General features: G+C 40.6%; 1 protein-coding gene across 1 annotated transcript in view; it reads left to right on the plus strand.

Moving 5' to 3' along the window:
- The first annotated feature begins 2011 nt into the window (after window positions 1–2011).
- The window catches only part of LOC108695312 (ras-related protein Rab-2A), a 57615-nt gene continuing 37074 nt past the window's right edge, over window positions 2012–22552 (plus strand). The window contains exons 1-3 of the mRNA XM_018223748.2: window positions 2012–2166; window positions 14274–14345; window positions 17928–17995. Of these exons, the coding sequence (XP_018079237.1) occupies window positions 2121–2166; window positions 14274–14345; window positions 17928–17995 (186 nt within the window). The 5' untranslated portion in view covers window positions 2012–2120. The remainder of the gene's footprint in view (window positions 2167–14273; window positions 14346–17927; window positions 17996–22552) is intronic.

The raw sequence follows: 22552 nt of genomic DNA on the forward strand, positions 1-22552 counted from the left end.
ATATTACAAATTCACCGGCAGCTACATTGTCGGTAAATTTGTAATACCGGCCCCGGCCTCGGCGAGTGTTTACTAGGCCGGTAAAATACCGGCCCGGTGGCGACCCTGAGGGGCAGATTTACTAAGGGTCGAATATCGAGGGTTAATTAACCCTCGATATTCGACCAGGAACTAAAATCGTTCGACTTCGAATATCGAAGTCGAACGATTTAGCGCAAATCCTGCGATCGAACGATCGAAGGATTATTCGTTCGATCGAACGATTAAATCCTTCGAATCGAACGATTCGAAGGATTTTAATCCAACGATCGAAGGAATATCCTTCGATCAAAAAAACGCAGGCAAGCCTATGGGGACCTTCCCCATAGGCTAACATTGAGTTCGGTAGCTTTTAGCTGCCGAACTAGGGGGTCGAAGTTTTTCTTAAAGAGACAGTACTTCGATTATCGAATGGTCGAATAGTCGAACGATTTTTAGTTCGAATCGTTCGATTCGAAGTCGAAGTAGTAGTCGAAGGTCGAAGTAGCCCATTCGATGGTCGAAGTAGCCAAAAAAACACTTCGAAATTCAAAGTTTTTTTAATTCGAATCCTTCACTCGAGCTTTGTAAATGTGCCCCTTAAGTGTATGGCCTTCATGCTTCAAAAAGTTTTCAGACCATGCTAGGTCTATATAAATTACATACTGAATAGTCAGAAAAGTGTGGTGCAAAGTATATTTTGGCAGGATTTGCCAAAATATTTAAAAAATAAACCTAAAATTGTTGGCTCTTAACTGAGGGTGAATTACATCTTTTTGCATTTGGTAATGGCGCAGATATAGTGCACGGGTGCAAAGAAGGGAAGAGGAAAGGTGGTGACATAAAGAGAGCAGGAATTCGGATACAGTGCAGAACATTCAATTCATGGGATTAAAAAAGTACTTGAAAGATGATAATTGTTAAATTTGTAATGCTTTAACTGGTGTTTTAAAGGATAGGCCAAAATACTGGCCTATTGACAACCCAAGCCTTGAGGCTAATATTTTACAAATAAGGGTTTAAGCACACGGGCAGAATCGGGGAGATTTAATCGCCTTGCAACTAATCGCCTCTTCTTTGGGGCGACAATCTCCACTAACTGCCTTCCCCTTGCCTTCCACCTGCTAAAATGAAAAAACGCCTGTGGCAATGCACTTGCGGCACTTCGATTTCCTAAGTCGCCCGAAGTTGCCTCATGTGGAAACTGTGTGCGACCTCGGAAAGCGAAGCAACGCGAGTGCATTGTCGCAGGCGTTTTTTCATTGTAGCATGAAAGGCAGTTCGGGGCGATTAGTCGTCAGGTGACTAAATCTCCCCGAATCTGCCTGTGTTCTAAGGGTTAAAGCACATGGGCAGATTCGGGGAGATTTAGTCACCTGGCGACTAATTGCCTCTTCTTCGGGGAGACAATCTCCCCGGACTGCCTTCTGTCTGCCTTCCACCTGCTTGAATGAAGAATCGCCTGCGTTAATGCACTCGCGGCGCTTCGATTTCCGAAGTCGCCCGAAGTTGCCTCACGAGGAAACTTCGGGCGACTTCGGAAATCGAAGCGCTGCTTCTTCATTCAAGCAGGCGGAAGGCAGACGGAAGGCAGTTTGGGGAGATTGTTGCCCCGCAGAATAGGCGATTTTTTCGCCAGGCGACAAAAAATCTCCCCGAATCTGCCCGTCTGCCCTAACCCTTAAGCCCTATATATTACAAATAATGTTTGATGTTAACCTTATCAATAGTTATAAATGATTAAAGGGATTTACCTATTCTAAATAAGGAAAGAGATGTAAAAGGGCAATAGTTACTTAAATATATATATAACAGTTTGGTAAGATTCTTGAATATGCCTCTTAATATGATATGAACTATCTTTTACTTAAGTGTTAATTAATTTTAGGGGTAAAGTGAAATCACTGTAATAGCTGTTTCAGTCCAGTCACAGTGATGTGCTTATACGCTACAGCGACCCCTAGCGGCGCCAGCCTCCTTGCTCACTAGTAGGCAGGACGTAGAGGCGTGCGGGTGCCCGCTTGCGAGCGATGTCTGACACGAGCCCGCAAGTGCGTCATTGCGGCCGTGAGAAGCAGTGACGAGAAGAGACAGACACGGCCATGGCGTACGCTTATCTTTTTAAGTACATTATCATCGGGGATACAGGTGAGACACTGGAGTGTACTATTCAGACCGCTCGGAAGTTCTCCGTATTTAGTCACGAACGCGGCAGGGAAGCTACGACATTCTTGTGCCCATCTCTTGGGCAAGAGGCAGAGCGGGCGGGGCCGGCCGGTCCTTCCATTTCCGCAGTGTTGGAGGAGTTGACGTGGTGCTTGGGAGCAGTACTTGGCACCGGCCGCTCTAGTAGCGCCTCTGGGCAGAGTGTGGGCAGCCCATTCGTGGGAATGGAACGTCCAGTTATGGAGCTGCTGCTGGGAGATGTAGTGTGGGCAGAGGCGGAACAGCTGTATTTGGGGCAGTCATTGCTGGGACACTCACTATCAATTTATTGTTCTTTCTGTTTGGCCCAGGGATACACATTTGAAAAGCTGAGTTTGTGATGCCTAAACTGCATATAGGACAACGGCTGGAAGGGTTTCGTTATGAAATATCCCAGCACACTAGTTGCACTATAGGCCAGAGCCCTAATACTCCATTATAGTGACTCTACCATAGGCCAGTGCTCTAATACTCCATTATAGTGACTCTACCATAGGCCAGTGCTCTAATACTCCATTATAGTGACTCTACCATAGGCCAGTGCTCTAATACTCCATTATAGTGACTCTACCATAGGCCAGTGCTCTAATACTCCATTATAGTGACTCTACCATAGGCCAGAGCCCTAATACTCCATTATAGTGACTCTACCATAGGCCAGAGCCCTAATACTCCATTATAGTGACTCTACCATAGGCCAGAGCCCTAATACTCCATTATAGTGACTCTACCATAGGCCAGAGCCCTAATACTCCATTATAGTGACTCTACCATAGGCCAGAGCCCTAATACTCCATTATAGTGACTCTACCATAGGCCAGAGCCCTAATACTCCATTATAGTGACTCTACCATAGGCCAGGGCCCTAATACTCCATTATAGTGACTCTACCATAGGCCAGGGCCCTAATACTAGTTACTAATAATAGTTATCTGTGACTGGATTGCAGTGCTTGTATCATAAGCAAGTGGAATGTTGCTTTGTTGCCATAAGCCAAGGGAATGTGATTGTATTGTATAGCTCTTATGTTATAGGCCAGTGGCACTGGCACATAGGCCAGATGTGTGTGACTGTATTGCATGCAATCAGACACACATAACGGTATTGCATACATGTACCAGTCAGTGCTTGTATCAAAAGCAAGTGGCAAGTTACTTTATTGCAGTGCTTTCACTATAGGTCAGGTTTGTGTTACTGTGTTGCATTGGTTGTGTTTCTGGCCAGTCGTGTGTGCCGATTGTAGTGCTTACACTGTAGGCCAGTGGATTGTCCCTGAATTGAAATGATTGTATTATAGGCCAGTGGCGTTTGACTGTATTGCAGTGCTTTTACTGTAGGCCAGTGGTTTGTGACTCCGATGGAGTGCTTGTATTGTAAGTCAGTGGCGTGTGACTGTATTGTAGTTCATATGTTGTAGTCCAGTGACATGTTATAAAAACGCTCATTAACTGGTTATATGGCAGTTATATGGTTATATGGCAGGTTGTTTATCATGACCCCAACAGGACATATATATGTTTCAGTACAGTATAAGGGATATACACACACACACACACACACAAAAACACGTGTGCACTCTAAACCAGTCTTCGATTACTGTGGGTGCTTAGTAAAATTTAAAAAAATGTACAAAACAAAACGAGACTGCTCCAGCTCTTAGCTATCCCCCCCCAACCAGGTGCTCAGTCCTCAGTGTCCCTTACTGTAAAATATGGCAAACCAAAGGAATGGACGGCACTTCTCGACAAGGCTTTTCAAAATGTTATGTACATTTCAAAAGAACTCTCACTGCAAAATCGGTGAACCATCAGATTTTGTTATTCATACTTGTGCATCCAACGTTTTGGCCCACATCAAGGCTGGAACGTTCTTGATAAAGCCCTAATGTGGTCCGAAATGTTGGAAGCAGAAGTATGAATAATAAATTCTGATGGTTCACAGATTTTTGAACTGTATCTATGTATTTATGTGTGTTGGTATGTGTATATAAAATCATACACACCACGCATTTGCAAGTGAAGGGGTGCAGATTGATTTATATAACCCCCATCCCAAAAAAGGCCCTAGACTAAAGGAACCTTTCTAGCCCTGGACATGTGGCAGAGATAACCAGCCTGCGGGCTCTCAGATTTTTTTTGGAATAGAACACCTTGAACTTTCAAGTTGTTGAAGTGCTGGAAGGTATAGAAGAACACTTTTTGGGCTGTAGGATGTCCCTATCCACAGAAGCATGTATCTTAGGTTGGCACGTCCGTTTCAGCCAATTATTTTCTCAAAATATTTAAGTGACTTTTCTGAACAGTATTTTATTCCAGGACACAGTGCTCACTGTATTTACAGTGTAATGGGTGATGTTAACTTGGGTTTATTGTCTGTGTGCATTATACCATGAAATGGGTGTGGGCTTTGTTTTTCAACACCTGGTAAGGCAGACAGAGCAGCCTACATAATTTGTCCTGGGTCACTCCTCATTTACATTACACCATCACATTGTGGAAGGCAATTAGATTGTGGAAGGCAATGAGCACCATGAGCTGCTGAACTAGAACTCCCTGCCTATGTTGACAGCTGTAGGCTGCCTCAGGTTGACCATCACTGCTGCCACCACTAAGGAGTACACATAAGATACACGCATGCTTCTGAAGTGTAGATTAAATAGAATATTGATTTGCATGATGTAGTAGTAGTAGTAACACCATAAAGTGATTTTTCTTTAGTTTATATCTTTTCATTCAGTACCTACAGACAAACTATTAATTGACAAAAGTTGTGCTATTTTTAATGAGTTTTTCTTTCTATTGTTCTGCACAGAGCCATGAGGGACATTGACTCTGATTTTTGTTGCTGTGTAGAATAATCATGATATTCTGCAGCTTATCAATAAAACTTTCTTTGTTTTTTTTACCAGCACAATGCTGGTATAGTAGATTTAAATGGTATTTTGGAGTGGCTGGTCCTTTATTAATTAAAGGGGTTGTTCGCCTTCCAAACACTTTATTCAATTCAGTTGTTTTCAGATTGTTCCCGAGAAATAGACTTTTTTCAATTACCTTATTTATTTTTTACTGTTTTTCCAAAATTTAAAGTTGAATTTTTCTGGTGTTTGAGTCTGGCAGCTCCGTAATTCAGGTGCAGACTCTAAACTGTTACAATTTTGCAACATTTACTTAATTCATTTTTTAGCAGCATGTCTGGAGTTTCAGCAACTATTGTATCAATTCTAACAGCTGTATGTAATGAAACCCAGAGATGCTGCTCAGCAGGGAAAAAGATAAGAAATGTATCCATTAAATGTATCAATTTAGAACAGTTTAGGGGTCAGCGACCTTCCCACCAGAGCTGCTTTAGAAGGTGAAAAATGACACTTTATTCTGCAATATTAGAAAACCAGTCACAAATAGAAAATAGAAAGTAATTGGAAAAAGTCGTTATTTCTGGTGATCTGTCCAAAAACAACTAGTTGTTTGAAGGTGAACAACCCCTTTAATGGACAACACTGCTCAGTGCAAGTGGTGTTATTTGTCACGTGTGTCTGTTTTTTTGGGATGTGGGATTGTTATGTTTGTTACAAAATGACATAGCAGTTCAGTTTTGAAGAAAGACACACTCGTTAAATGAAACCCTTGAGGACAAGCAGAGCCATTAAAAATTGTATTTAACAGATTCAGCCACTGAAATGAAAGGTTTCTCTAAAATCTTGCAAATCTGATATTTACTGAGTCTTTACTGGGTGACATTCTATTAGACATTTTTTAAAATTCTGATTTAAGGGGAAGTTTACCATTAAATTAAGTAAATTATGGGTGTGCCAATTGTAACAAATGTTTCAAATTAATTTACCATTCTGATTTTAATGCTGCTTTCTGGCTGCTAGGACCTTATAGGGTAGCAGTCTACATATCAAACCTTGGAACTGCAGAATACAAAATGTACTATTACTATAGTTTATAGAAACAAGTTGCTGTGTAGCCATGGGGGCAGCCATTCAAGCACAGGATACACAGTAGATAACAGATAAATTCTGAAGAATCCCATGTTATACTACAGAGCTTTTCTGTTATCTACTGTGTATCGTGTGGCCCTTTGTTCTTTTTGAGCTTTGAATGGCTGCCCCCCCCCATATCCACTATAGTTGTGTTTCAGAAGCAAACACACCATTTTTACCAGTGCAGTGTGCTCCGAAGCCGACACAAGAGTTCCGCATGGGAAAGAAGAAGAGGCTGCTTCTCGGAGTGAGGGCCTGAAATTGGCCTATGGATTTCTGCAGTCTGAGTTCAGCCCTGTCTAGCCTTAAGGTGGCCATACACGGGCAGATAAAGCTGCCGATATCGGTCGTTTGGACCAATTTGACAGTTTATCTGCCCATGTATGGGGCTTCCGACAGGTCTTCCCGATCGATATCTGGCCACGATATCGATCGGGAAGGTTTGATTTTTAACCGACCGACCCGTCGGAGCCCCTTGGCTTATCATAATTTGATCATTAGGCCATAAGGCCGGACGTTCGAATTAACCCCGATATAGCCATGCCGTTAGTGGCATATCGGGGAAAGATCCGCTCATTTGGCGATGTCGCCAAATGAGCGGATCTTTGAGTCCATGGCCAGCTTAAGCCTAAATCTGTGCATCATCTTTACTGGCAACACAACATAGACCAAAGGCATCACAGGATCTGTTGCACTGGGTTGCTGCTGAGACGCTAAAGTTTGGGCTCAATGGAAATCATCAATCATCAATGCAAGTCATATTCCATGTTTTATAGTAGCTGACTGATTGCAATTAGATTCTAATTAGAAGTGCAGTGAATTTTATGATAACCTTTAATGTAAATTTGAATTAACTATTAATCCGCCTTGTATTTTGAATATTATACAGCTTATAACAAAAGCAAAGGGACTATTAAAATGGGTTGTTCACCTTTAAATTAATGTTTTTTTTTATTTAGAGGGCTATATTATATTCTGAAACAATTTGCAGTTGGTATAAATTTATTATTATTTGTGGTTTTTGAGTTACGTAACTCTTTTTTTTATTTAGTAGCTCTTCAGTTAGCAGTTTAGGCAATCTGTTTACTAGGGTCCAAATTATGCTAATAATAAAAAGTAACAATAAATGTGAAGCCTTAGGCCCGAACTCCGTGTTTCGATGTCTTCCGATCCGGCGCACTGAGAGGATATCCAAGCAACCAGTCGGAGGCACCGAATAAAATGTAAGTTATAGAAACGTTGCACCTACAAACCACATGCATCAAACACGACTGACGGATGCGAACACTGTGTGCAGCGTCTTCATCCGACAATCATGTTGTTTGTAGCTGCAATGTTTCTATAACTTACATTTTATTCGGTTCCTCTGATTGATCACCTGCGTTTCCTCTGTGTGTTGGATCGGAAAACCGCACCATGGAGTTCGGGCCTTAGGGCAAGTTCACATGTGGCATTTTTAAAAACGCGTGGTCGAGCGTAAATACGCCAATGAAAACACAGATGTATCAATTTGCCTTTTGTAGCATGTAGTTTTCCCAACATGCATTTCTGGTTTTTCTCGTTACCTCACAATTACACTCAAAGAATTTTAGTAAACTTTTGTGAAAAAAAAGCCAAGCGAAAAAGCAATTTATATGCAAAATGTAACCGTACAGCTTGTCGATATGCAGCGTAATTACGTCACCAGGATGTAACACCGTAATACGCAAGAGTTGGCCGCCATATTTGAAAATACGCAGAGTATTTCCAAACCTGCGGATCCCATAGAGTTCAGTAATATGGCGTTTCCTTGGCATATTTGCGTTTCTGCTAAAAAAACGCAAATACACGCAATGGTGTTGCATGGCGGATGTTGGCTCACAAGCGGGAATTGCCTATAGTGCATATTCTATTATTTTCAATATGGCTTCATTTTGTGCGTATTTATGCTTGGCTTTACGTTTCTAAAAACACAACATAAAAACGCCATGTGTGACCTCACCCTGTGACACTGGAAAGAGTCAGGAGGCGGATAATAATTAAAAAACTAAGACAAAAAAAAAATAAAGGCCAATTGAAAAAGTTACTTAGAATTAGCAAGTATGACATACTAAAAGTTAAAGGGATTCTGTCATGATTTTTATGATGTAGTTTTGATTTCTAAATTTCACTGTTTACACAGCACATAATTCACTCTACAATATAAAATGTCATTCCTGAACCAGCAAGTGTATTTTTTTTAGTTGTAATATTGGTGTGTAGACTGCCATCTCAGGTCATTTTGCCTGGTCATGTGTTTTCAGAAAGAGCCAGCACTTTAGGATGGAACTGATTTCTGGCAGGCTGTTGTTTCTTCTACTCAAAGTAACTGAATGTGTCTCAGTGGACCTGGATTTTTACTATTGAGTGCTCTTCTTAGATCTACCAGGCAGCTGTTATCTTTTGTTAGGGAGCTGCTATTTGATTACATCCCATTGTTATGTTGTTAGGCTGCTGGGGGGAGGGGGAAGGGAGGGGGGTGATATCACTTCAACTTGCAGTGCAGCGGTAAAGAGTGACTGGAGTTTATCAGACATGACTGGGGGCAGCTGGGAAACTGACAATATGACTAGCCCCATGTCAGAATTAAATATAAAAAAATCTGTTTGCTCTTTTGAGAAATGGATTTCAGTGCAGAATTCTGCTGGAGAAGCACTATTAACTGATGCGTTTTGAAGAATTTTTTTTCCCCATGACCGTATCCCTTTAAGCTAAAGGTGAATCACCTCTTGAAGGGATCTTCAATGGCATAGAGCTTGACTCTGAAGGGCTATAGAGGCCTTGGTCTGTTATTGAAGCTCAAAATATATGGTTTACCTTTTCTCACCTAATACCTAAGCCTAGGCAACAGTTTTTGTGTTAGTCTCGCACTGGGTTAGTTATCACGGAATATCCACAAAGCAGTTGGTATTCTGCAGCAAACTTCCTGATGTCTTGTTCGTAGTCCACAGGTACCCTAAAGAGGGAGAAAAAATTAAAATGTTAAAAATAAAAAAAGTAAAGTATTGGTTTGCAGACTTGCTTCATAAAAAGGTTGTGCTCACCACTGAACATTGACCACCTTTTGTCTATTTTTGTCAGTGATGCTCCTTCTGGAGTCCAAATAATGATCCTCCTTAGTGGTCACAGCATTTCAAGCATATAGTAACATCTATGAGGCCATGCAATTTGTGTTGGGGGGGGGGGGTATGGATTCAAAAAATTGCTTGTTCTTGGGTACACGTTCGAGTCGGCAGGGCTGGGCCACGTTTAGTACCAGGGGTTTGTTTGAGAAGCTGCCCATGCAGATATTTAGTCTGTGGGACGTAAGATAATGTTAAATTTCACAATGGCAGATACTGTTGCTTCTCATTCAATGCCGCCCAACTGGCAGCAGTTTAGGTTAATTCCAAATGACTCTTTTCTGCTGTGCATGTATCTTAGAAAATAGGAATGTATGGAATCCAGGATTTGGTTCAGGATTTGCGTTATGCAGCAGGATTCAGATTTGGCTGAATACAAATTCCTGACCAAACCAAATCTGAATCCTAAAATCATGCTGGCAGGGTAGATTTTTGTGCGAAATGCAAAATGTTGCTATCAGTGCCAAAATCCACTGTGTCTGCCTGTATCCAAACGGAGACCATGCTTCTGGGTGCAGGCCGAGATCTGCAGTTGTGTGGCCCCATCCTAAGAACTAGTGTATTCTTATCGGTTATCTGCTATGTAAACCCATAGGCTAGGGCCAGGCAACTCCGCAGACGATAATTTGCTCTTCTCCCTGCCTTCACCCAGAAGCATTGGGGGCAGACACAGTGGATGCCTACAGCAAAAGAAGGGGAGCAGCTGAGCAAAGGGTTCCTGTGGAGGATCTATATATAGTCTGGCCCTTGATAAAAAGGTGTGTGTGTAGCCTGAAATGTCGCTTATCCAGGTCCTGCCAAGTGTTCCAAATAAAGGCATTATTATTCCACAAGATTTGCGGTGCTGTACTTCAAGAAGTTTCACTTAATAGGATTGGACAGTGGCCATTCAGGGTACGTGCACCAGGTTATAAAGATATTAGGAGCTGATTCCACTAACCAAGCAAAGATCTATATGGTCTGGCCTTAGCCGTAGCCCAATTTCAACAACTTTAGGCAAAGTAGATGAGGAAACCCAGCAGATGAGTGCCAAATATATAAAGATATACATTTGTTAAGGTTCTTCATAACTTGTTGAAAAAAACACAGCTATAGTTTTTAGTATTCATGGCAGTAATGTGCATCGTCCAAGTGACCCTGGGGCTTAGCCCCAGTGTGTATATATGTTTCCCATATGGAGGTCATCTGAGTTGTTTGGGAACTCCTGCAAAACACACAGATTCTTCATATAACCAGCATAATATTCAAACTTCTTGCAAATAGTGCCCAGTTCAGGATCTCCGTAGTGCAAGGAAGTAGTGTCAGCCTGGGAGCCATCTTGCTGCCCCATATATATTATGGTCATTTGGAATGTAACATACATAGTAATTTAGACAAAAAAAGTTTGAACTTGATGGACTTGTTAATTTTTTTTCAGACTTAGTGAAACCTGCTTACGGTAACTACTAGTTGACCCATAAGGTGAAAAACACCATCTGATGTCTGATGTAAATTGTTTTAGGGGTTGGGGGGTCATTTTGACTTCAAGAAATGTAAACTTGAACATAAAGAATAAGTAGTGTAGCTAGTGTAACTGCTTTGCATGCCTCCCCATTATGAACTATGTTTCACTGGGAATACTTTAAAGATTATTTTCTACCTTTAAATGTATACCATCTCATTAGCTTTTCACCTATTTCAGACACCACTGCGTTACTTTTTAATAAGAAAAATAGTGTTATCAGTGTTAGAACCCATCGTTAGAACTTGCACAGTTCAAAGTAACATGAAAGTGATTATCAAACGTATAACAAACGTAAGTGAAAATAGTGTTTCAAGAATGAGGGAACTTTAAAAATGATCCTGATCACTCTGGAAGAAGCCCAACAGGCAAAACGTGGTGACTGAGGAGTGCGGAAGTGGAATAGAGACATGCGCATTGGACACCAAAGTTATTTCGGCAACTGCTGCGGTTTTAATAAGGAAATTTGTTAGTGCAAATTTATTATTTATTAAATGCTTTAAAGACACTTCTGCACATATCACTCTTATTTTCCATTAAGGCAGGATATTGGAAGTGACCCATAATTTAATGAGAGGTTGATAAAGGGAATATGTTTTTTATGTCTGTGAGTATGATCAACTACCACAACTAATGCTGGTTGAAGTGTGGGTAACAACCATTTTTAAAGTTCCCTCATTCTTGAAACACAATTTTCACTTACGTTTGATGGAATCACTTTCACTTTTTTGTTTATTTGAGCTGTGCAAGTTCTTATTGTGGGTTCTATTACTGATACTAGTGAATGGAATCACACTGAGGGTGTGTACGTAGTGAGAACGCTACACCTGTATTTTTCTTGTTTTTTCTCCCATTTCTCTTTGAGGAGTGTTCAGCAACTTTTCCATTGAATTGTGTATTTGGCGGTGGAAGAGAACCTAACTTGTTGCTGGACCAGGGATAACCCTTCATTTAGGACTTTTTTACTATTTACTTTTTAATAACCCAATCAATAACTTATACATAAATATTAATAGATATAGACTTAAACCACCAGGTCCATTTTTTCTTAACCTTTAAGGAGAAATAAAGCCTAACTCAAGAAGCTAGAAATGTTGTACATTATGCTTTGGGTTTCTGTACCAGCCCAAGCCAACCGCAGCCCTTTAGCAGTAAAGATCTGTGCCTCCAAAGATGCCCCAGTAGCTCCCCATCTTCTTTTCTGCTGATCCACTTCACTTCAGCTGATATTACAGACCAACCTCATTTTCTGCTGGATAATTTACAACAACCCCTAAGCTTAGCTTCTCAACAGCTGCTCAGAGCCCAATGAGCATGTTCGTTTCACAGACACTTTCCAAGATGGTGACCCCCCCATGTGACAAGGTTGAGGTCCTGGATCATTGTTGCTATTGAGAAGCTGAAACTTTAGGCCGGTGCAATAAGTTTAGTATATAAAATATGCCATTTTTAGCCATATTCATATTTAGGGTTTACCTCCCCAGATTTTGCTGAACTTCAAGTCCTGACGTGTTTACTTTGATTTGTTAGGGTGGTAGCAGAGAGGCGTTTAGTCACACAAAGTCGCACGAAGTTTACTCGTGAGGCAACTTCGGCTGACTTCTGAAAATGAAGCACTTTGTATGCCATCCGTCCGGCAATTCGTATTGCCGACAGGAAGGCATTTGGGGATATTAGTTGCCCGCAATAGAGAAGATTTGAAGCTGGGTGACTAATCTCCTCGTCTGCTGCCACACTAAGGGTAAGGCCAGATGAGGAGATTCGGGGAGATTTTGTCGCCTGACGACTTATCGCCACGTCTTTTGCGCGACTATCTCCCTGAACTGCTTCAGCGTTTTTTCCCCATAGGCTACAGCGCAAAATAGCCTGCGCTAATGCACACGTGGCGATGCTTTTCAATAGTCGCCCAAAGCCTTACATCGAAGACACAAACAGCTACTAGTAGCGGCTACTTTTGGTGGCTACAAGCCCGGATTTGTGGCAAGGCCACATATGCCCGGGCCTAGGGCGGCTAAATCTGAGGGACGGCATGCCGTCCAGCCGATTTCTGTGGAGCACTGGGGACGTGCAGCTCTCCAGTGCTCCTGCGCTTGCTCCCCAGTGCTCCTGTGTATGCTCACGTGCGCTCGGAGGAGGGGGCAGTGCGGGCACTAGGAGCGTGCAAAATAGGGGCGCGGCCAACAAAGAAATCCGGCCCTGGGTGGCTACAAAATACCCTGCCATAGATAATACTGAGAACTGCCTCTGTTAAAACACACATAGTGTCTTAATAAAGCCAGTTATTGCTTTTGTGTGTTTTGTAGCCATGACGAGTATATCTGTGTGTCTTCACCCTTAGGCTATGGACACACAGGCTGTTGGCTCTGGCTGTTATCAACCTGCATATTTTTACAGGCTGAAAGAAGCACTCCTTGCCCATGCTCCATTGATTTCAATCTTAATCCATTTATTATCCAAGATAATCTAGAATAACAAATGTTTAATATTCCCAAATATCACCACAATGTGTCTTCAGGCTAGACCTCCTCAACTCCACTGTTTAGGAGAGTAGCACATTTTACTAATACTGATTTAGTGATATCAAAATGTGTTGTCTAGAACTGTGTACTGCGTGTTACAAATGGTGCTTAAAGAGTTAAATGAAGGTGTTCTGCCTCTTATAGTTATACCCAAACACATGGAGACGCAATACCAGAATTAGCCCACCACCGGCTCTTATGAAAATCACCTGAAAGCGCATTTTCAGGTCTGTTGTCCACAGCAGCATGTAATTCATGCAGACATATAGACACAAAAAAACCAAAAAATAACCTTTTTTTATATCTATCATAATATTGTCTGTGCATGCTATTTATAATTTTGCCATAAAAGTATTTGCCTGATGTTTTACATCACCTTTCTTACCCCCATGTTCCTGTATGAAGGGGCTGCCATATTTGTGCAGCAAGAGTCTGTTAGCATTAGATACTCTGACAGGTTAAGAAGGGATAGTCAGGTTGGCAAAACAGTCAGTTTTAGGACCTTCAAGTAACAATTATTTACAAAAGCAGTACTATCCATCAAAAACATCAACATGACCTATAGGTAACTTTTAATGCAGTCATATTTTGCATAGAAAATGGTAGTGTCAGTATCACTTTAAGTGCAGTAGAAAATGCAGAAATACTGTATTTCACAGCTTGCCAACCTGAGTTAGAAGCATAGCTGTAAAGGCCAGCTATATGCAGAAATAAATACTATAACAATCTGAAGGTTTCTGAGAACAGTTCCTAGAATACTTGATTGCTGGATGTCCTGCTTTCCAGGGAATGGACAAGTGTGCATGCAGAGGGCATAGCTATACATAAAGTGTACACCTTTATTAGCGCTTTAAAAGTCATTTTTGTTATGTATTTGTAGGTGATTTACAGTTTTTTTCTTTCAGGTGTTGGAAAATCATGCCTCCTATTGCAGTTTACAGATAAAAGGTTTCAACCTGTGCATGACCTGACAATTGGTAAGTTTCAGCAGAAAAGTATCACCGCTTTTGATTTTTTTTTAACAAATGTTGTGAATGTGCCATATGTATTTATCTGTTCTTAGATCATTTTTGTTTTTTTAAGGGATAAAATGCCTCTACTCTCATAGCCTCACCTGTAATAAAAGGCACTGGTGCTCATTTAAAAACACTGGGCAAAGTTGCACCTGGGCAGTAATCCATAGCAACCAATCAGTGACTTGCTTTTTTTTCCAGCTAGCTGCAGATTGAGCAGTAAAAGAAAACATTGGATGGGTTACTGACCAGGTGCAATTTTGCCCAGTGTTTATAAGTGGCCCCCACTGAGTTTGCCCAGGTGCAGTAACCTACAGCAGCCAGTTAGATACTTGCTTTTAAACAGGTTACCAGTAAATTCAATAGACCTGTAGCACACTTTGCACCTTTAAACAGGAAGGCCTCCTATTAGGGAAGGGGTGATAAATTAGATATAAATTGTATGTCCCGAGAATGTGACGGATAACTAATATGGTGTGAGGTATAGCAGAATCTTACACACTTCCTCACCAAAATGCCATGAGTAAGCTTTTAACGGTAAAGGTACACAATGCTATTTGGGGAAGATTAGTCGCCCAGCGACAAATCACCTATTCTTCCGGCCAGAAGCGTAACAAGAGGGGGGCGGGCCCTTGCGCAGGACGCGCAGCCGGGCCCCCGCCCCCCTCCGTACACCCGGAAACTGTCCGGGGGTATGTGGCGCGCGGACTTCGCGGACTGCCGGGGGGCGCTCGCACCCCCTGCTACCCCGGTAGTTCCGCCACTGCTTCGGGCGACTAATCTCCCTGCAATATCTTTCCGTTCAGCTAGAATGTAAGTAGCCGGTGGTCTGGGACTTGGAGCGCTTCGTTTTCCGAAGTTGCATCACGAGGAAACGTCAGGCGACTTTGGAAAACAAAGTTCTCCGAGTGCCACCCCTCCCCGGCAATTTAGATTCTAGACGGCGGAAAGGAAGTTATGGGAGATTAGTCGTCCGAAGAAGAGGCAACTAAATCTCCAGACTCTCCATGTGTGCCTCTGCCCTAAAGGTATCATTACAGAGATTACCTGGCCCCTGGATTGTTTAGAAATTAAACTCTGTATTGTTCACGCATGTAATCCCCTATGCATTGTTCACACTTGTAATACCTTTATTGTTCACACCCCTAAAGCCCTGTACTGTGCACACCTGAGACCCAGACTGAAACTGCCCACATTGTTCACCTGTTCTCACTCATACTACATACAGTGACACAGTGCTGGTGCCCCTTCAGCAGTCTGTATATCTTTGAGTGGTCCTGATAGGTTTCCCTGTCTCCTGCTCTGTTCTGCCTTCTCTATGCTACCTGTGTGTGCCATACTTTGCCTTCGTCTCTGTGTGTGCCATACTCTACCTTGCTTATGCTCCCTGTGTGTGCCATACTCTGCCTGTCCTATGCTCCCTGTGTGTGCCATACTCTGCCTGCCCCATGCTCCTTGGTTTGCCATACTCTGCTTGCCCCATGCTACTTGTGTGTGCGCCATACTCTGCATGCTCATGGGGTTTGCCATACTCTGCCTGTCCTATGCTCCCTGTGTGTGCCATACTCTGCCTGCCCCATGCCCCGTAGTGCCTGTGTGTGCCCTGCTCTGCCTGTGGAACATAAGCCTGGTATTTGTTCTGAGGGTTTGTTAGCAATTGAAACTTAGTCTTAGGAACCCCTAAGGTGTTTAACCATATGCTGGGGGGGGGGGTGCTGTGTTATCCACAGGGGTGGATCAGGCATATGGATTTAATGGTATGTCTTAAAGGAATTGTTCAGTGTAAAAATAAAAACTGGGTAAATAGATAGGCTGTGCAAAATAAAAAATGTTTCTAATATAGTTAGTTAGCCAAAAATTTAATGTATAAAGGCTGGAGAGATTTGATGTATAACAAGTCAGTCACAACTCTACTTCCTGCTTTTCAGCTCTCTTGGTTTACACTGACTGGTTACCCTGGCTACCAGGCAGTAACCAATCAGAGACTTGAGGGGGGGGGCCACATGGGTCATATCTGTTGCTTTTCAATCTGAGCTGAATGCTGAGGATCAATTACAAACTCACTGAACAGAAATGTACCATGTGGCCCCCTTCAAGTCGCTGACTAACTCAGAGTTATAGAGCTGAAAAGCAGGAAGTTGGATTCCGGCTGTTTTATTAGACATCCAGTCACTCCAGCCTTTATACATTACATTTTTGGCTAACTAACTATATTAGAAACATTTTTTATTTCGCACAGCCTATCTATTTACCCAGTTTTTATTTTCACACTGAACTATTCCTTTAATATGACTTACATTTTTCACATATGAGTGATGAGTGATATCCCTGCAGTGAGCACCAACCATTTGGTTTTTTGGCGTGTTACCACCGTTAATGTAGACATGGTCTTGTGGTAACGTGGGTGTGGTTTAAAAACAGGTAGTGGTCAACACTGGCTTCCATTATCGGCCCTCCATCATGTAGGCCAGAAAAATTCTGGCCCTCGATACCCCAGAAGTTGGACAGCACTGATGAATGAATCGATCACAAAAGCTAGACAGAATTTAAAATTTTTAAAAACTGTTTGTTTATAATTGTACATTTTCACTTAGTGCTTAAAGGACAAGTAACATCAAAAAATGTAATTGCTTTAAAGTAATAATAATGCAGTGTTGCCCTGCACTGGTGTAAAACAGCTGTGTTTGCTTCAGAAACACTAATATTGTTTATTTAAATAAGCTTCTTTTTAATGAGAAAGGGATCAAGTTACACAGCAGACAGCAGACAGCCGATAAGCTCTGTAGAACATAATGTTATTCGTTATCCACTATTTAACCTGTGCCATATAGGCCTTTTTTCAATTTCCGCCATTGCGACACAGCAGCTTGTTTATATGAGCTATAGTAGTGTTTCTGAAGCAAACATCAGTTTTTCCAGTGCTGGGCAACAATACATGATATTTTCATTACTTTAAAACACTTAATTTTTTGGTGTTACTGTTCCTTTAAATGGTAGATGTCATTGTTACAAACACTTTGTTGGGCAGTGCTATCTCAGGACTTTTTTTGTACTATAAATGGTTTATAAGTGTGCTCCTTTTTCTGAGCTCTATAAAGAAACTCTATTTTTCCTCTTTAAAGAAAAAGGAAAGATAAAATCAATTGGCGTGCCAGCGTTAGGCATCCATCAGTGCTTCTAGTTGCTTATATGATACCTTGGTCTTGTTCTCCTTTTCTTCAAAAAAATGCACCAGAGTGAGGTACTGATTTATGATGTCCATTCCTCCATCTTATTTGTTCTTTCAGGCATCTGTGCTGCACAATCCCGGGTTTGCCCACAATGGCTGTTCCTTTTAAGTAGTAATACGGCATTAACATAGTCATTTATTTTAATAGCTAATGGTTATAGTTGCGTATCCAACAGAATGAGTTTTGCTTTACATTTCTGTGTATGATCCACAAAGCAGTGATATACTGTGAGAGCTTGCTGTTGTAAAGTAATGTTTCTGCTAAATTACCCACACAATATTTAAACTTCTCTCAATTTTGCATATCAATTTTGTAGGTGTAGAATTTGGTGCAAGAATGATTACAATCGATGGTAAGCAGATAAAACTTCAAATATGGGACACGGTAAGTAATAAAGACAAAACACTTATCTGTTTTCTCTTCCCTTTTTGTGGCACCACATTTTCTGCAATCTTGTTAGCTGCTAAAAGGGGCCTAAATTCTTGCCCTATTGACTTGAATCGGAAATGTCTGATAGTGGCAAACTGGCACCCTCTAGAGCGTTTAGGGTAGCAAAGCACTTATAGGGGCAAATTTACTTATGGTCGAATATCGAGGGTTAATTAACCCTCGATATTCGACTGTCGAAGTTAAATTCTTCGAAAATCGAAGTCGAAGGATTTACCGCAATTCGTTCGATCGAACGATTAAATCCTTCGAATCGTTCGATTCAAAGAATTTTAATCCGTCGATCAAACGATTTTTCTTTGACCCAAAAAAGATAGCAAAGCCTATGGGGACCTAACATTGACTTCGGTAGGTTTTAGGTGGCGAACTAGGGGGTCAAAGTTTTTTTTAAAGAGACAGTACTTCGACTATCGAATAGTCGAACGATTTTTAGTTCGTATCGTTCGATTCAAAGTCGTAGTCGAAGGTCGAAGTAGCCCATTCGTTGGTCGAAGTAGCCAAAAAAAACCATTTGAAATTCAAAGTTTTTTTTATTCTATTCCTTCACTCGAACTAAGTAAATGGGCCCCATAATGCCAGGACTTTCACATTAACATAGAAGGAAAAACTGGAATGGGAATTTTGGGTCTTTTTAACAGGTGACAAGTGCCGTGTTATAGTCTATAAGCAGAAGTTCAATAATTTCATTTAGTGGGAGCACTTAGCAGTTTAGACTCCTTCATGTTGCATGCACTTTAGCTGGGATCCCCCACAGCTGTCCAATCCAAAGTTTATAGTTGAAAGAACGGAGCACCGAGGAAAATGTAGTCCATAAAACATTACTGTTTAGCATGCCACAAACAGTTTTGGGCTGTCCGCTTAAAACGTTTCATGGCTTCCCGCCATTTCCTCAGAAGTTGCAGGAAGGAAAAACTGGAATGGGAATTTTGGGTCTTTATAATGTAAGCGTGAAGGTTTTCTAAAGCATTTAAAAATAGGATTATTTTATCTACCTATTTTACCTTGTAATGCTCCTAAATTCATTGTAATGCTGCTTATTTGGGATCCACTGAATTCAGGATTTGGTTTCAGATTTGGTTAATATTTTTGTCAGGATTCAGGTTCATCCAAATCCAAAATATCACGGGACTTTTCATCACACAAGGAAGTCGACATTTTTTAACTTTTACATATGCAAATTAGGGTTCAGATTCTTTTCAGTTTTCAGCCGAATCTTTCACAAACGATTCAGCCGAATCCTAAAATGGATTCATTACATTCCTATTCCCTATTCATAGATTGTAATGCTCCATAAAATCTCCCTTATTTAAATGAAATGGTTATACTTGTTGTACTCTTTGTCCTGTCCAGTGACAAGTGTGTATTGTCTAGTCACAGGTACATAACAATATAAAGAAGCACTAGGAAGCTGAGCCAGTGTGAGTGTGACACTTCATGTATCACAGTATCTCAGGCTGGGGGTATAAAGCAAGTAAACCAATTGCCCCCCCCCCCCCCCCCCCCCAGTGGATATGTCTTCTTGTCCTTTGCATAAAACAAATTCAAACGCTGTAATGAAGGTTTTGTACAGCTCTGGATGCAAACTAAAATGCAACTAAAAAGAACAGACACAAAACATGTAAGGCTAATTCTGTGAATGCATGCCCTTCAATAATTATGTCTTTGCTTGTCCTTTAACTTGAACGTTTACTATGTTTACATGTCTGTTTAAAATCTTGCTGCATATTTTACTTTTATTATTTTTATATTTTGTTTATACATCATGTTTTATACCTGGTATTCAGTTTAAAGGCTCCTTGTTTTAAAACACAGACACACAGTGCAATAATTGAGTAAGTTATGTCACATTGTCATTATCCATAACGATTCAGGACGCTGAATTATATCTCTAAGTAACTTTAATGCAAATTTTCACATACCACAAGAGGGCAGTATTTAAAAAATATCAATCGGTTAAATAAATCACAGCATATGGGCAATGTAATAAAAGGATCAAAGTTTCCACCAGTCTAGTAACCAAACAAAACAATTACCGGTATGTGCTATGTGCTGATTTTTGTTTTTTTATGGGTTACTAGACCAGAAGCAAACTTTGAACCTATAATTACATTACCAATAGAGTAATAGAGAGCTGGATTAGCTGTTTTTATCTGAGTTTGCTTTTGTATGGTGTTTATGCTGCAAATAAAATTCAGAGAATGTTTAACAGATAGGACTGTGGAAGCAGGTCCCAGAAAGGTGTTCTGATGTGAATATGCAATATGGCAGGTGTTCAGATACAATTGCTACACTATACATCAGTTGACTGCTATTAATTGCTCTACTTGAAGCAGTGAACGTTAAAACTAGGAGAGAATTAGCATTTTCTTTTTCACTTTGTTGAAAGATTTAAGACTACTTAGAATACGGATTTCTAGCTAGGTTTAATCTAAATAAAAATCTAGGCTCAAAATCTAGCACAGGGGCACTTTTATAACTGCTCGCTTCCACACTTTTCAAAATTTTAATTTTGCGAGTATTGCTCATACTTCCCACAGTGCAAATGCTTTCCCACATCCAAACACAAGACCTGTTTTTGGGTTCTACATTTTTATCATTCTTTTTAAATTGTTTTTTTTTGTTTTTTTTGAACAAATGTCTATCCCCATACTGACTTTCATTATTAAAGCAGAAATAAAGCCTAACAAATTATGGGTAGAAGCGCCCTATAACAGTATTGATCCATGGTTGGACATAGCTATCTATCACCTGCAGTATATTGTCTCTCCAGTGGGTGACAATGCATCTCATAATACCTTATAGTGATTCACATGAAAACAAAAATCGGGAAAAAAGGAATGATGTCGGCCTGTGTGCAGACAAACGGTACAATATCGAATATAAATCCGTGGAGGGCGCTCCAATATTTCATTCAAATATATTGCTATAAATTTCAATATAGGTGCAATAAGCCCGAAAGGCCTCCATATAAGGCCATAAAGTACATTAAAGGGATTCTGTCATGATTTTTATGATTTAGATTTTATTTCTAAAATACACTGTTTACACTGCAAATAATTCACTCTACAATATAAAATGTAATTCCTGAACCAGCAAGTGTATTTTTTTTTTTTAGTTGTAAAATTGGTGTGTAGCCATCTTAGGTCATTTGCCAGCACTTTAGGATGGAACCGCTTTCTGGTAGGCTGCTGTCTCTTCTACTCAGTGTAACTGAATGTGTTGCAGTGGGACCTGGATCTTACTATTGAGTGCTGTACTTATATCTAACAGGCAGCTGTTATCTTGTGTCAGGGAGCTTCCATCTCTTTACCCTCACATTGTTCTGTTGTTAGGCAGCTGGGGGGAAAGGGAGGGGCTGATATCACTCCAACTTTTGCAGTAAAGAGTTACTGAAGTTTACCAGAGCACAAGTCACATAACTGGGGCAGCTGGGAAACGGACAATATGTCTAGCTCCATGTAAGATTTCAAAATTAAATATAAAACAAATCTGTTTGCTCTTTTGAGAAAAGGTTTTCAGGGCATAATTTCAACTGGAGCAGCACTATTAACTTATGTGTTTTGAAATTTTCCAAACAAGGGCTTGCACACAAACAAACATACAAGTTGGTATTTTAAAAATTGAATGGTATTCGCAGAATGCTACAGCAGCAGTAGTACAATATTACAGCATATAAACACACCCACTAGGCAATTTATGTCATACAAATCAGTTCAATTAACATAGCATAAGGATATAAATACATACCACCTTGGTGCAATCAAAAGCTAAAGGAAGCAGCTATACTTTCCACAGAATGAGAATTGCCCCAACGTTTCGGCAATAAGCCTTTTTCAAGGGGAATTCAAGGAATTTCATGGTACAATATTGGCATGAAAATCCTCAGACCAACTTCATGCCTTTTAGTGCAAAAACACGGGAGACTTTTTCTGCTGCAAATGGAACGCAGATGGAGAGAAGCCAAGGCCTTACACTGTCTGAAAACTGCTGCAAAATAGTCTCATCATTCATGGTTATACCTTATAGTTGTTAAACACTGCAAGGCACATTTATCAAAGGTCGAATTTCGAATTCACAAGTTTTTAAATACTCCACTAAACTCCTATAAATTCGATCAAAATGTAATAAAATCAGAATTTTAAAACTTGGATGAATTTAAATCAACCCCAAAACTCAAATCGAATTTGATTGAATTTGAAAAACTCAATTCGAGTTTTTTCTCAAAAAAAAAAAACCCGATTGTCAGGAAGGCTGCAAACAGCTCCAAATTGATTCCTGGACCTCTCCCATTGACAGCAATTCGGCAGGTTTTAGGTGGTTAATAGTCAAATTCGAGTTCTTAAAGGGTCAGAGTATGATAAATCAAATTTGAATTTTTTTTTAAATAACTTGAATAGAATGTGAATAACTCCCTAGACGAATTTGACAGTTTTGACCATAAATAAATTAGAAAATGTGACTTTCGAATTTGAATATTCCATTCTTCCCTTGATA

The sequence above is a fragment of the Xenopus laevis genome, chromosome 6S (assembly GCF_017654675.1).
Source record: "Xenopus laevis strain J_2021 chromosome 6S, Xenopus_laevis_v10.1, whole genome shotgun sequence".
Taxonomy (NCBI): Eukaryota; Metazoa; Chordata; class Amphibia; order Anura; family Pipidae; genus Xenopus; species Xenopus laevis.